General features: G+C 42.1%; 1 protein-coding gene across 7 annotated transcripts in view; it reads right to left on the minus strand.

Moving 5' to 3' along the window:
- Window positions 1-232: 232 nt before the first annotated feature.
- Window positions 233-15095, minus strand: part of ETV1 (ETS variant transcription factor 1) — a 210364-nt gene continuing 195501 nt past the window's right edge. For all 7 annotated transcript variants that reach the window (XM_030201254.1, XM_030201263.1, XM_030201247.1 and 4 more), the window contains 2 exons: window positions 12607-12708; window positions 233-2355 (listed from right to left, as the gene is read on the minus strand). In XM_030201254.1, coding sequence (XP_030057114.1) covers window positions 2134-2355; window positions 12607-12708 — 324 coding nt within the window. In that variant the 3' untranslated portion in view covers window positions 233-2133. The remainder of the gene's footprint in view (window positions 2356-12606; window positions 12709-15095) is intronic.

Here is a 15095-nt window from a genome sequence, read left to right on the forward strand (position 1 = left end):
ACGTGTCACGGTAAATCTGCGCTCATCACAAGGTAATTTCTTGCATTAAGGCACGGGAACTGCAAAATGTAATGCATTTTAGTAAAAGGACCGCTTTATATTTTTGATCACATTATTTCAATTTTAAAATAACAGGAAACGTCATTTCAAATGAATGCCCATCCATGTTCAAAACAAGTTTCAAATGGAAGGTGGCTGAAATTGGGTCAATACGATTTCACTCTCACTGGTGAGGAAAAGTTAAATGAAATGTGCAAACCATTTTGAATCACATGCATACCACTTTTCCCTAAAAACAAAATGTATATAATTCATTAGCCGCATTTTTGATACTTCCCTATCAACTTAACCATCACCAGAACATACCTTTGCAACCACACCCAGTACAATTTTCTACAGTGAGAGTTTTATTATTACCATTATGGTTTGTTTGTTTTTTCACTTTCATTTTATTTTACACAATTTGAAGGGGAGGCACTCCTGTGAAAAGTATTTCCTATTTCAAACTGATGTAGGAAACAGAAGTTTCAAAAAGGTGGTAATAAATTTTGAAATACAGCATGATTGGGGGTGGGGTTGTTAATTTTTTTTTTTTGTACAAGCTGAGTAATACTTTTTTTTTTTTTTTTTTGCTTTTTATACTCTCCTTCTAAAAGAAACTTCAAAAACTCAAAACATGAAATTGTCTTCCAAGCATATTGGCTCACATTTACACTTATAAAAATTAACTTGTTTTGGATACTATCATCAGTGCCAGCACTACACACGCACACAGTGACTTCATTGTATTCTTTGACAGTTTGTAAAGAACTGAAGTCTCTGCCTCCCCCCTCACCAAAATTTACAAAAGGCTCCGTAGAGTTTTCCCTTAGCAAGCTGCAGGTTACTGTCCATTCGTCAATGCGCATAAAAGCTGCTTACAGCATAGCTAGGATGTAAGTTACTGTCTAAGCAATAAATGGTTCATCTATTTTGTCCTGAAATGCTACCTGTAGTTACAGCACTGCTTATAATGGCCATTGTAAATTCAGCAGGAGAATATTACAGAAAAAACAGCAGCAGAAGCATTAGCGTTATCTAGTATTTATATATATTATCAACATAACACAGCGGTAAAAGGCTTAAATGCATATTAATGGGTATTGTGTCTAAAAATTACTAAAGTACCTTTAGTGTATTGGATATATTTCCAAGGAGTGCTTGCTGTGTCTAGAACAGCATAATTAGATATGTGATTTTAGTACAGTTAATTCCTATTGATTAAATAACTTATTTATGTACCAAAGGAAATGGAAGGAAATAAAGGTTTCCCCTCATCATGATTCTGCATTTAATGCTGATGATATAGAAAAATAAAGATACACACTGTGTGTCATTGTTTCACCCAAAAGAACTTTGAAAGTTTGATAAATTGAAGGTGTGCCATGTTGAGACAGCAAAGACAGCAAGGTGGCATCAGATGCAATGCATTTTGTGGCACATCTGAAGAGTTTTGCTTTATGGAGGGCTTCACAGGAAGAAAATGAGAGAACATCAGCATTCATGGCCCTGTGTGCTAACCGTCCAATATGATAAAATTAAAAATAGAGCTCTTTTCACACCCATAAAAAAAGGCAAAAAGGAAAGGCACAAACAATTTTAGCTTCTAAATACAAATTCTTCAATTCGGATTTAGGGTTGTTTTTTTTGTTTGTTTGTTTGTTTTCTTATAATTGGCATAATACAATTGGGAACAACAAATTTGATTAGGTGAAAACATTACTTCAAACTTGCTATTTACACAATGAGAGTTAACTGTACTACTGACACAAAGAGAAAATGTACAATATATCTTATGCATGTGTGGAACCAGACATGAATAATAGCATTGTTGTACTCAAAACTTGTATGTACCCCTTCCCAGGCTTATGTAAATAGTAAACCCACCCTTCTCTCCCTGTTACATACAAGAAAAGTTTAGATTCTAACCCACCCCCTGAAATAAAGTGCGCTGTCCATGGCAGACCATAGGAGTAATGCAACAGGAAAAGCCCCTCTGCGTACTATTTAAAAAAAAAATTAAGTGAATTTTGCTTTTCTCCAGATCTTGCAAAAGAGGAAAAGCAGGGACTCCCTCGTTCTCCGTTACTGCGGCTAGTACACGTAGCCTTCGTTGTATGGATGAGGGTTGCAATAGCCACCCTCTTGCAGGTAGGCCATACTCTCGTCAAAGTGAGACAGTGGCACTGTATCCTCCTCATTGATATGGCGCTCCATATCCATCTTTAGCAATGGCCGCTGGTTGTCTGGAAAGGCCATGGAGAAAAGCGCTTCTGGGTCACAAACAAATTTGTAGACATATCTCTCACCAGCAACCTTAAGAAAAAATAAATAAAATAAAGGCACAGCAATAAGGTGTACATCAGGAATACGTTTATTAAGCAAACTATTACAGTCATATCAACTTAAGAAAACAATTTGTTTCATCCCTTCATGTTTCTTCCATAAATGCATCAGAAATACCTTACCGTGGTGTGCAGTATGCAACTTGGGGAATACTTTTTTGTAAAATTGCAAGACTAGTGTCTGAATGTTACAAAACACAACAGACAAACACTTGCAACGTTTACTCAAATAGCAACTAAGCATTCCAAGTGGTGGTACATTAGCTCTTCAGTGCAGAGGTGGAGAACACAAAATACATAAATAGGGGTCAATGTACTAGAGTGCATTAATATTGGCCATTAGCGTGTGTTCACTAAGTCAGGTCAATGTTATTGATAAGCAAATTAGCTTTGCATTAATTTGCAAATATTTTAATTATTCTCCGAGAACAAGCAGGCCATATTCCCACATATAGGTGGAGTCATCCATGTCACCCAGTGCAAAGCTTTAACAATCTAGTATACTACTACTACTACTACTACTTATATAGCTTTAAGAACAAGTGTAGCGTCCCCACCTTGTATGCACGAGTACCTTCCCACCTGCCGCAAGAATGCGGGACTATCAGTTTCTTCTTATCCACAGTGAGAGAGAATGCGATTGTCCTGCGCTCCTCACAGCGCCTGGTGAATGAGCATTATTTTTTCATTTTTGTGCCTTCTCTTCAGGGTTTTTTTTACCCTGCTTTTTTCCATTTTCTTGTTTTGTTAGGAAAAGTTCCTCTCCCTCCCTATACAATTTTAGTTTGATTCTCCCCACTTTTAAGTTTCCTTTATTTCTGGTGTGCTCTGTAGGCCCTCTTAGGCCTGAGCTCCAGTTGGCGTTTGTCCCTCAAATTTTTCTGGTGATTGCCCCTTTTTTAGTCACCATTGAACCAATCGATTTCGCCACAGCTGTTTTCCCTTCCATGTTCCCAGTGGCTTTAAGCGAGGAGCAACAGGACCATATCTGGCAAAGACACTCATTCTTGGTGTCTTCAGAGTTTGGGGGCCCTTCCAGCTGTGTTCCTTGCCTTCATATAAAAAAAAGAACCCAAGAACCCAGCTCGCCAGAGAAGCACAGAGGGAGAAATTTTTTTGAAGCCCAGTCTGAAACCTCGGCATCAGTATCAGCACTGATGCTGGGAGTTGCATCAGGTGCATCAGACATTGGGAGTGGACGTGCATCGAGTGGGTCTCCACCTGCCTCAACACCGACCGCTGTGCGGGGCCCCAGAGATCGGTCAGCATCAGACCCGACCCCGAGGTGATGTGGGGATCTGACTTATACTTTATTGGATTTGCTAGACTGCACTAGCTGCCTGGGCAAAGCAGAATTGTGTACATGACTAAAACAGAAAGAAAATGGAAAGGAACTCCAATTTTTGACAGGAAAGATATATGATTACTCAAGAAAAATCCAGTTACACAAAGAAAAATTTAATGCATTCATGCTGAGGAAAGTATAAAGCACACAGCAAAGAAGACGGATAATAAAGGAAAGTATAAAGCACACAGCTAAGACCAGTCGTTGGTTCACCTAACCAACAGTCCGCAATTTCAGGCTAATTCTGATCTTCAAAAGCTTGTCTAAAAATCCAGGCTTTCAATTTTACCTTAAAGTCTTTGATGGACAGTTTGCTATGAAGAGAAAGAGGCAAAGAATTCCAAATATGGGGAGAGAGGAAAAAGAAGGCACAGTGTCTGGTTGCTTCTAGTTGGGCAAGTTTTGGACCTGGTAGTACGAGATGAGGACTCTTGCTGGTGAATAGGGAATAGTAAGATGTGAGAGACAGTCTGGTGTACCCATTCTAAAAGCCTTGAATGCCAATACGGCGATTTTGTAAGTAATTCAGATGCCAAGTGCTGGGGAGATAACCTTTTTAGAGACAAGGTGGAGGAGGTCACTGACCTCATCAAGAAACACACTGACACCACTGATACTCTCTCCTGCACCTTCCACCTTATCTAGAAGGTTTTTGGGCAAGTCGGAGAGGAGTCCCTACTACTCTCAGAGATGTAGATACACTCCTTCTTACGAGCCTCAGCAGGCTCGGTCCCAGCAAGCTCGTTCTCGCCAAAAGCGCGCACCCAAGGTTCAACTAGCTCCCCAGTCAAAGTCAAGAATGAGCTTTTGACTGGCACCAGCAGAACATAGCTTCAGCAAACGTAACCATCCTGGATGACCTGCCGGGGGTGGGGGGTGGGGAGGCTGAATTTTTTCCAAGAAAGGTGACCCCTTGTAACCTCCAACCGGTGGATTCTCTAAATAGCCTGTCTTGGTTACGCACTGCATTGGCATCAATGACCACCAAATTGCCCACCAAGAGAGTCTCATTTAAGCTCTCAGCACAAACATGTACTTGCAGAGGAACTCTCCACCCTTCTATGCAGTCAAGCCCTTTCTACCAGGGCCAGAAGGGCAGGGATTCTATTCCAGGTACTTCCTTGTGCCCAAGAAAACAGGGTGGATACGTCACATCCTAGACCTAAGGGCTCTGAACAAATTTCTAGTCAAACAAAAGTTCAGGATGGTTTCCCTGGGCACCCTTATCCCCATGATTCAGGAAAACGATTGGCTATGCTCTCTGAAATGAAAGGATGCTTACACTCGCATCCCAATACTTCCAGGTCACAGCATGCATCTTCAATTTTGGCTGAGGACACATCAATTCCAGTACATGTTGCCTTTTGGCCTTGTGTCAGCTCCCAGGATTTTCACAAAGTGTCCTACAGTAGTCACAGCATCATTACGCAGACTGGGAATCCATGTGTTCCCCTATCTGGATGATTGGCTGGTGAAAAGAACGTCAACCGACGGTGCTCAGGAGTCCATGCAGAGAAATATTCATGTGTTAGAGCTACTAGATTTCATTTTAAACTACCCCAAATCCCATCTCCACACCATTCAACAATTGGAGTTCATCAGATCCCTGCTAGATACACAACAGGTGTGGGCTTTTCTCCCTGTGCCAAGGGCGGACACTCTTGTCGCTCAGGTCCTAGCCAGCCAGCAGGTCATAGATTGGAAGATATTGAAGTTGTTGGGCCACATGGTCTTCACTGTCAATGTCACGCCCATGGCAAGTGTTCACGTGAGATCTGCCCAGTGGACCCTAGCTTCTCAGTGGTGCCAAGCCTCGGGAAGCCTAGTGGATATCATCCGAGTAATGCCAGAGTTGATTCAGTATCTACTTTGGTGGACAATTCGGTCCAATTTGACTGTGGGACTTCTATTCCAGATTCCTCAGCCCCAGAAGGTCCTGACGACAGATACATCCCACCTGGGGTGGGGGGCTCATGTAGATGGGCTTCATACCCAGGGTGGTCAGTTCAGGAATCAGATCTTCAGATCAACCTCATGGAGCTACAGGCAATCTGGAACGCTCTAAAGGCTTTCAGAGACTGGCTGTCCAACCAAATTGTACTCATTCAAACACACAATCAGGTGGCAATGTACTACACCAACAAGCATGGAGACACCGGATCACACCCACAGTGTCAGCAAGCTGTCTGGTTGTGGCAGTGGGCAGTCCAGCATGAGATGCTTTTCAAGGCCACTTACCTGGCAGGCAAATCCATCAGCCTGGATGACAGACTGAGCTGGATCATGCAACTGCATGAGTGGTCACTCAACATGGACGTTGCCCACGAGATCTCTTTGCCACTCAACTCAATCACAAAGTCCCTCAGTTCTGTTCCACTGTTCCACGTTCCAAGCCAACGACAGACTAGCTTTGGATGCCTCCTCCTTCATTGGGAGGTCTTCTGTATGAATATCCTCACATCCCTCTTGTGGAGAAGACTTTGCTGAAACTCAAGCAAGACCGAGGAATCATGATTATGATCACTCCATACTGGCCCAGGAAGACCTAGTTCCATCTTCTTCTGAAGTTGTCCTCTGAAGAACCGCGGAGATTGGAGTGTTTTCTGACCCTCATCAAGCAGAACGAGGGATCTCAACAGTCTCCAGCCCTCATAGTCTGGATGTTGAGAGCATATAATTTGCTTCCTTGCATCTTCTTGAGGGTGTCTCCCGGGTCCTGCTGGCTTCCAGGAAAGATTCCACAGAGAGGTGTTACTTTTTCAAGTGGAGGAGGTTTGCCGTCTGGTGTGAGGGCAAGGCCCTAGATCCCCTTTCTTGCCTTACACAGACCCTGCTTGAATACCTTCTACACCTTTCTGAGTCTGATCTCCAGACCAACTCTTTAAGGGTTCACCTTAGTATGATTAGTGCTTACCATCGCTGTGTAGAGGGTAGGCCTATCTCTGGACAGCCTCTAGTTGTTCACTTCATGAGAGCCCTCTGTCAAACATTCCCCTGTGTCATGGGACCTCAAAGCTGTTCTCACCCAGCTGATGAAAGCTCCTTTCGAGCCACTTGATTCCTGTCATCTGAAGTACTTACCTGGATGTACTTAGGAACAACAAACATAGTTTGAAATGTCTATATGCGAATGCCAGGAGCCTAAGAAATAAGATGGGGGAGTTGGAATATATTGCACTAAATGAAAAATTAGATATAATAGGCATCTCTGAGACCTGGTGGAAGGAGGATAACCAGTGGGACACTGTCATACCGGGGTACAAATTATATCGTAGTGATAGGGTGAATCGGATTGGTGGAGGGGTAGCATTGTATATTAACGAGAGCCTTGAATCAAATAGATTGAAAATTCTGCAGGAAACAAAACACTCCTTGGAATCACTGTGGATTGAAATTCCATGTGCAAAGGGGAAAAGGATAGTGATAGGAGTGTACTACCGTCCGCCTGGCCAGGACGAACAGACGGATGCGGAAATGTTAAAGGAAATCAGGGACGCAAACAAACTGGGCAACACAATAATAATGGGGGATTTCAATTACCCGCATATAGACTGGGTTAATGTAACATCTGTACACGCAAGGGACATAGGATTTCTTGATGAAATCAAGGACAGCTTCATGGAACAGCTAGTTCAGGAGCCGACAAGAGAAGGAAAAATACTAGACTTAGTCCTTAGTGGTGCTCATGATCTAGTGCAGGGGGTAACGATACGAGGGCCGCTTGATAACAGTGATCATAATATGATCGGTTTTGATATTGGCATTGAAGGAAGTGAAACTAGGAAATCAAGTACGCTAGCGTTTAACTATAGAAAAGGTGATTACGACAAAATGAGAAAAATGGTGAAAAAAAGACTGAAAGGAGCAGCTCGCAGAGTAAAAAACTTGCATCAGGCGTGGATGCTGTTTAAAAACACCATCCTGGAGGTTCAGGACAAATATATTCCACGTATTAGAAAAAAGGGAAAAAAGACTAAACGTCAGCCGGCGTGGCTAAACAGTAAGAAAAAGGAAATCATTAGAGCCAAAAAACAATCCTTCAGAAAGTGGAGAAGAGAACCAACTGAAAGTAACAGGATAGATCATAAGGAATGCCAAGCCAAATGCAAAGCGGAGATAAGGAGGGCAAAAAAGGACTTTGAGAAGAAATTAGCGTTGGAAGCAAAAATACATAGTAAAAATTTTTTTTAGATACATTAAAAGCAGGAAACCGGCCAAAGAGTCGGTTGGGCCGCTGGACGAAAATGGTGTTAAAGGGGCGATCAAGGAGGACAAAGCCGTAGCGGAGAAATTAAATGAATTCTTTGCTTCGGTCTTCACCGAGGAGGATTTGGGGGGGACACCGGTGCCGGAAAGAATATTTGAAGCGGGGGAGTCGGAGAAACTAAACAAATTCTCTGTAACCTTGGAGGATGTAATGGGTCAGTTCAGCAAGCTGAAGAGTAGTAAATCACCGGGACCTGATGGTATTCATCCCAGAGTATTAATAGAACTAAAAAATGAACTTGCGGAGCTACTGTTAGAAATATGCAATCTGTCCCTAAAATCGAGTGTAGTACCGGAAGACTGGAGGGTAGCCAATGTTACTCCGATTTTTAAGAAGGGTTCCAGAGGAGATCCGGGAAATTATAGACCGGTGAGTCTGACATCGGTGCCGGGCAAGATGGTGGAGGCTATTATTAAGAATAAAATTGCAGAGCATATACAAAAACATGGACTGATGAGACAAAGTCAGCACGGATTTAGTGAAGGGAAGTCTTGCCTCACCAATCTAATGCATTTTTTTGAGGGGGTAAGCAAACATGTGGACAATGGGGAGCCGGTTGATATTGTATATCTGGATTTTCAGAAGGCGTTTGACAAAGTGCCGCACAAAAGACTCCTGAAGAAATTGCAGAGTCATGGAATCGGAGGTAGGGTATTATTATGGATTAAGAACTGGTTGAAAGATAGGAAGCAGAGAGTAGGATTGCGTGGCCAGTATTCTCAGTGGAGGAGGGTAGTTAGTGGGGTCCCGCAGGGGTCTGTGCTGGGTCCGTTGCTTTTTAATGTATTTATAAATGACCTAGAGATGGGAATAACTAGTGAGGTAATTAAATTCGCCGATGACACAAAATTATTCAGGGTCGTCAAGTCGCAGGAGGAATGTGAACGATTACAGGAGGACCTTGCGAGACTGGAAGAATGGGCGTGCAAGTGGCAGATGAAGTTCAATGTTGACAAGTGCAAAGTGATGCATGTGGGTAAGAGGAACCCGAATTATAGCTACGTCTTGCAAGGTTCCGCGTTAGGAGTTACGGATCAAGAAAGGGATCTGGGTGTCGTCGTCGATGATACGCTGAAACCTTCTGCTCAGTGTGCTGCTGCGGCTAGGAAAGCGAATAGAATGTTGGGTGTTATTAGGAAGGGTATGGAGTCCAGGTGTGCGGATGTTATAATGCCGTTGTATCGCTCCATGGTGCGACCGCACCTGGAGTATTGTGTTCAGTACTGGTCTCCGTATCTCAAAAAAGATATAGTAGAATTGGAAAAGGTACAGCGAAGGGCGACGAAAATGATAGTGGGGATGGGACGACTTTCCTATGAAGAGAGGCTGAGAAGGCTAGGGCTTTTCAGCTTGGAGAAGAGACGGCTGAGGGGAGATATGATAGAAGTGTATAAAATAATGAGTGGAATGGATCGGGTGGATGTGAAGCGACTGTTCACGCTATCCAAAAATACTAGGACTAGAGGGCATGAGTTGAAGCTACAGTGTGGTAAATTTAAAACGAATCGGAGAAAATTTTTCTTCACCCAACGTGTAATTAGACTCTGGAATTCGTTGCCGGAGAACGTGGTACGGGCGGTTAGCTTGACGGAGTTTAAAAAGGGGTTAGATAGATTCCTAAAGGACAAGTCCATAGACCGCTATTAAATGGACTTGGAAAAATTCCGCATTTTTAGGTATAACTTGTCTGGAATGTTTTTACGTTTGGGGAGCGTGCCAGGTGCCCTTGACCTGGATTGGCCACTGTCGGTGACAGGATGCTGGGCTAGATGGACCTTTGGTCTTTCCCAGTATGGCACTACTTATGTACTTATGTACTTATGTAAGGTCCTGTTTTTGGTGGCTGTTATTTCAGCTCGAAGGGTCAGTGAGTTTCAGGCCCTAGTGGCGGATCCATCTTACACAAAATTTCATCATAACAGAGTAGTTCTCTGCACGCACCCTAAACTCATGCCTAAGGTTGCATTGAATTCCATCTGAACCAGTTGATCGTTCTTCCAATATTCTTTCCCAAACCTCATGCCCATCCTGGCAACAGCACATTGTATACCTTGGACTGCAAGCGAGCACTGGCCTTTTACTTGGAGAGGACTAAGACCTACAGACACTACACCCAGCTTTTTGTTTCATTTCATACTAACAGGATGGGAGTCACCATCGGGAAATGCACAATCTCCAATTGGCTGATAGATTGCATTTCATTCACTTATGCCCAGGCAGGACTGACTCTTGAGGGTCATATGTCAAGGCTCACAATGTCAGAGCTATGGCGGTGTCAGTAGTTCACTTGGGATCAACCTCCACTGAAGAGATCTGCAAGGCTGTAACGCGGTCTTCTATCCACACATTCACATCACACTACTGCCTTGAGCAGGATACCCGACATAATAGTCAGTTTGGACAGATAGTTCTGCAGAATTTGTTTGGGGTCTAGAATCCAACTCCACCTCCCCAGGTCCATTTTGTTCTGTTCCAAGCTACACTCTAACACAGTTATATATAGTTTCAGGTTAATTCCTGTTTTGCCCTTGCCATTGCAAGGTGCAATTGATCAATGATTGTTGTTTTCGGTGAGCCTGGTATCTAGGAATTCCCACATGTGAGAATATGGCCTACTTGTCCTCGGAGAAAACGAAGATACTTACCTGTAAGGAGGTAGTCTCCAAAGACAACAGGCCATTCATTCTCACATACCCTCCCACCTCCTCTTGGAGTTGTTTTCCATGCTATGTTATTGTACTCATGGCCCTGTGCTCTCGCAGCAAGTGGGAAGGCACTCACACATGTATGGTGGAGATGTTGCGCCCGTTCTTAAAGGTATACTAGCTTGTTAAAGCTCTGCACCGGGCTACATGGATGCCGCCCACATGTGAGAATGAATGGCCTGCTGTCCTCAGAGAATACCTGCTACAGGTAAGTATTTTTGCTGCATGCTAATGTGAATGGTATTGCAAAAACATAACTAACACAGATCCAGCAATACCAAAATCTTAACTACAGCTCCTGGTTGTGTAAATATTGTGCATTTTGGCATGTGTTACTTTTATTTGTGTTAACAAATGCTTAGTTTTTATGCATAGTTTTGCTTTTCAAAACACTACTTGGTAAATCTGCACATGTCGGGTCTCCAGTGTTACAGGGATTTGCATTGTTCTATTTTATATTTTATAATGATGTATTTTATCACAAATTACTAAGCTTGTGTGATATTACTGTAACAAGTATTGGGGGTGTCTTGTACCTCAAGACAGGTGGGAGTAAACATTGATAGCACAATTCTATAAGGGGGCACCTAGAACTGGGCACCCTAGGAGCCTAGTCTGTAAAGGAAAGTAGGAACCTTCTTTCCTTTATAGAATTCTAATGGAATTGGGTATATACATATGGATGTGATTAGGCAAAGCATTTATGCTAGCCATACAGCTGTTGTATCATGCATAAATGCCATAGAATACCATAAGTTATGCTCGTATCTCCAAGTTATGCATGTAAGTATGAATTCCACTATCTACGTTCGGTTTATAGAATAACTGCTTAAGCAGAGAGGTTGTATGTACCTTTAGGTGTGGCCGTATGCACCAACAAAAATGTGGTGCAAATGCCCACACAGAAATTTATGCATGGAGCACAATTATTCTTAATTATGCATGTAACTCAAAACCACACCCCCAACCCACCTTGAAATGGCTATGACCCTCCCATTTCCATGCTCCCTTTTTTGGACCATGCCTACATTTACGCACCTTAGTCCCAATTAAATCTAATTAGTGCTGGTTAAAAAGCCAATTATTGGCACTAATTGGCTCACTATTCTATTAAACTGTGCACACAAATTGGGAACGTGCCTAAATTTCCTCACGCAATTTTTGACGACCTTTATAGAATCAGAAGTAATACTGAAATCCTTAACAGTTAACACTTTCCCTAGCATCAGCCAGAGACCTCTGTAGTTCCTTAAAGTAATCCTAGACCTCACATAACCATAACCTCCGCAGTCTTCTTCACAGTCTTCCTCAGCAATTTCCTTAACCCAAGACTATTGACTCTGGAGAGATGGCCTGATCAAGGAAGAGCTTTGGTGGTGCCAAACTATGGGAATCAGAGTATCCCAAAGGCGATTCAAACACACTGAAACTTCTTCTTCTACAGTAGCTTTCTCCCAATCTATAAACCTTTAAATAACTTATCCCGGAGTTCTTTGTGGAAGAATCAAGTTCAGCCTATTTAGAACTTTGATTCACATTTTCAAACTCACTTCACACATCAGAAAAAGCTCAATGCTTTATCCAGGAGTGTTTGGCCCAGCTTAACTACCGTGACTGCACACAAATGAGCTCTATTTACTGTATTATGGGACTTTTAAAGGCAATTTTGGAAACAGAGTTAATCTGGGTTTGCTAAAGTGTTTAGCAAACCCAGGGCTGGAGGCAAGTTTCTACCGAGACTCGCTCTTAGCACTGCTCAATGGCCAAGATGTGTCTCTGCAGTTACTGTAAGCCATCTCCTCATCTTCCTTAGAAATGGGCACATCCCCACCAGTCCCGTGAACGTGCTATAAGATGAGGGTACTCTGCATCCCACTGTACGTGAATGCAGCTCTCACTTCTCACCTTTTGCATGATTCCCTTCTCATAGTAGTAGCGGAGTGAACGGCTAAGCTTGTCATAGTTCATAGCTGGTCTATTCTTCTGAATCCCCCAGCGACGTGCCACCTACCATGGAAAATAATAATTATTGGTTAGTTTAAATGAACCTAGCATGTAAATTCTGTATTTAGGGTCTTTATTTAAAAAAACAAAACATGAATATGCACGAACAATAAAATAAAGCTATGGTTTGTCTAAGGCTAGTTGATAATTAACATAGGCATGTGACATTACAATGCTAAACCATAATTCCAATGTTTAGGGGTTATTTTATAAACATCTCCACATGTAAATAGTAGCGATGGGCTGTCATTTGTGAGGAAATCAAAACAAAACAGGAAACTAATAACTTCCACAAAAAAACAAGTAGAGATAGTGTCAGCTTGCTACAGGCACCATTCATTTTAGTTTTAAGCTTGAGAAACTGTTGGCTATTTGCATTTCAATGATGTTTCATCCACCTGGCACTGTCATATAATTTAGCCTGCTGGTTGACAGGAACCCTGTCAAAGGACTGTGTACCGAAACACAACCCGTGTCGGGTAAATCTTGTCAACACCTCTTGCACATTGGATATGAAGAATAAATATGTATTTTCTGACATTGATTGACTTGGAACTTATTTATGGTGTCTTCCACTCTGTTGCTGTCTATTTGTGAAGAAATGTCATTCATTAATAACAGCATGCACTCTTTCTCCATAGTGTATGCATATGAGATGGTCCACGCATACGCACAATATCAGGAAAGGAGTGTTTATTTTTTATGAAGAGTGTGCTCTCTTTCACATAAGGCACACTCCGTTGAGTGCACACTCTTGACAACATTCTGGAATGAAAATAAACCAAGAAAAACATGAACTTTTCTGACTGACCATCCCTATTAATGGTGGAATTTGCATGTATTGATTGCACACATAAGTATATGGTGATTTCAGAAAGACGTAGATAAATGTGGAAATCCCCGCTGCACAAGAGATTTCAAGAGGGTGTGGAAGGGGCGTAGGTTGGAAAATCTACATGTGTATTCCTCATTTCAGAAAGAATATATAGGACTATAACAAAATAAATTTCTCTGTTGGGTTTTACACCAGCTCGAGCCATGCGTAGATTTTTATAAAGTGCTAGTTTTGGCCAGGGCTTTACACAAGGGATTAAGGGAGTCATTCCCCTTAAACCTCTGTTGTTTATTTCCACTTCCAAAATGAAGAAACATAAAAATTGCAGCCTCACTATTTAAGTGGAGGTGTAGTCTAGTGGTTAGAGCATCAGTCTTGACATCCAGAGGTGGCAGGTTCAAATCTTAATGCTGCTCCTTCTGATCTTGGGCAAATCACTTAACCCTCCATTGCCTCAGGTACAAAACTACCCAGTGTACCTGAATGTAACTCACCTTGAGCTACTACTGAAAAAGGTCTGAGCAAAATCCAAAATAATAATAAAGTTTGCTAACATCCTTCTTAATGTGCATAACTGCAGAGGTTATGGTGCACACTATAAACTGAATCTAACTTTAAGCATGGTTTATAGAACAGTGCTTTTCAGGAACCAATTTTTCAAGTTTCAAGTTCATTAAAAATTTCCTATCCTGCCCATCAGACAATGATATCTGGGCAGCTTACAGTCTAAAAAGAAAAGAGAGAAAGGAGTGGGACATATAGGACAGGAGGGCATGATCTACAATTCTGATAGTATAGCATGCAATAGTACATCAGGGAGGGAGTATAAATCTTTCAGACTTGTCTCAGGGCCAGTATGTCTCTCAGCAGAGCTACAGGCATCTGTAAGTAAAAAGGTTTTGAGTCCCGTTTTAAAGTTTTCTAATGATGTCAGGTAGTGAAGGTACTGTTCCAATGAAATGGCCTCGGGACAGAGAAAATTGCATTTCTGGTATGGTCATGGAATCTAGCCCTAACTGCACTAAAATGAGCACAGAAGATCCTTAATTGCTGAAATTGGGAAGAGCAGAAAGAAAAGGTTAATATGGAAAGCCAGGAGTCCTAGGTGTAACACAGGCATCTTCATGGGCAGACTGTGATGACAGAATCATCTGGCAGTTTATTTCTGTAACTAACTAGAAATCTTAGTAAAAATACACCAGTCACATAACAGGGTCTGTCAGACAGGCTATAGAAGGGATTTGGAAGACTTCCTAGTGATGATATCTTTTTAGATCACATTTCAGTAGGGACTAAACATCTATGTCCCCAAAAAATCGACATTGGGCATTCCAAGCATGTTTAGGATTTAGTAAACGAGCGCTACTGAGGTGCACTCTACTGAAGGGATTAGGGAGCGTTACCCCCTTAATCCTTCAACGGTTTTTGTCCCCCGCAAAATCCCAAACTGGCAAGAAAAACAGGTCCATGTGACAGCATCAGGAACATAACCAGTTATGTTTCTACTATCACCAGATTTTAAAATGTCAATATTATATACTTTAAAAAAATGGAT

Source organism: Microcaecilia unicolor, chromosome 1, assembly GCF_901765095.1.
Source record: "Microcaecilia unicolor chromosome 1, aMicUni1.1, whole genome shotgun sequence".
NCBI classification, from domain to species: Eukaryota; Metazoa; Chordata; class Amphibia; order Gymnophiona; family Siphonopidae; genus Microcaecilia; species Microcaecilia unicolor.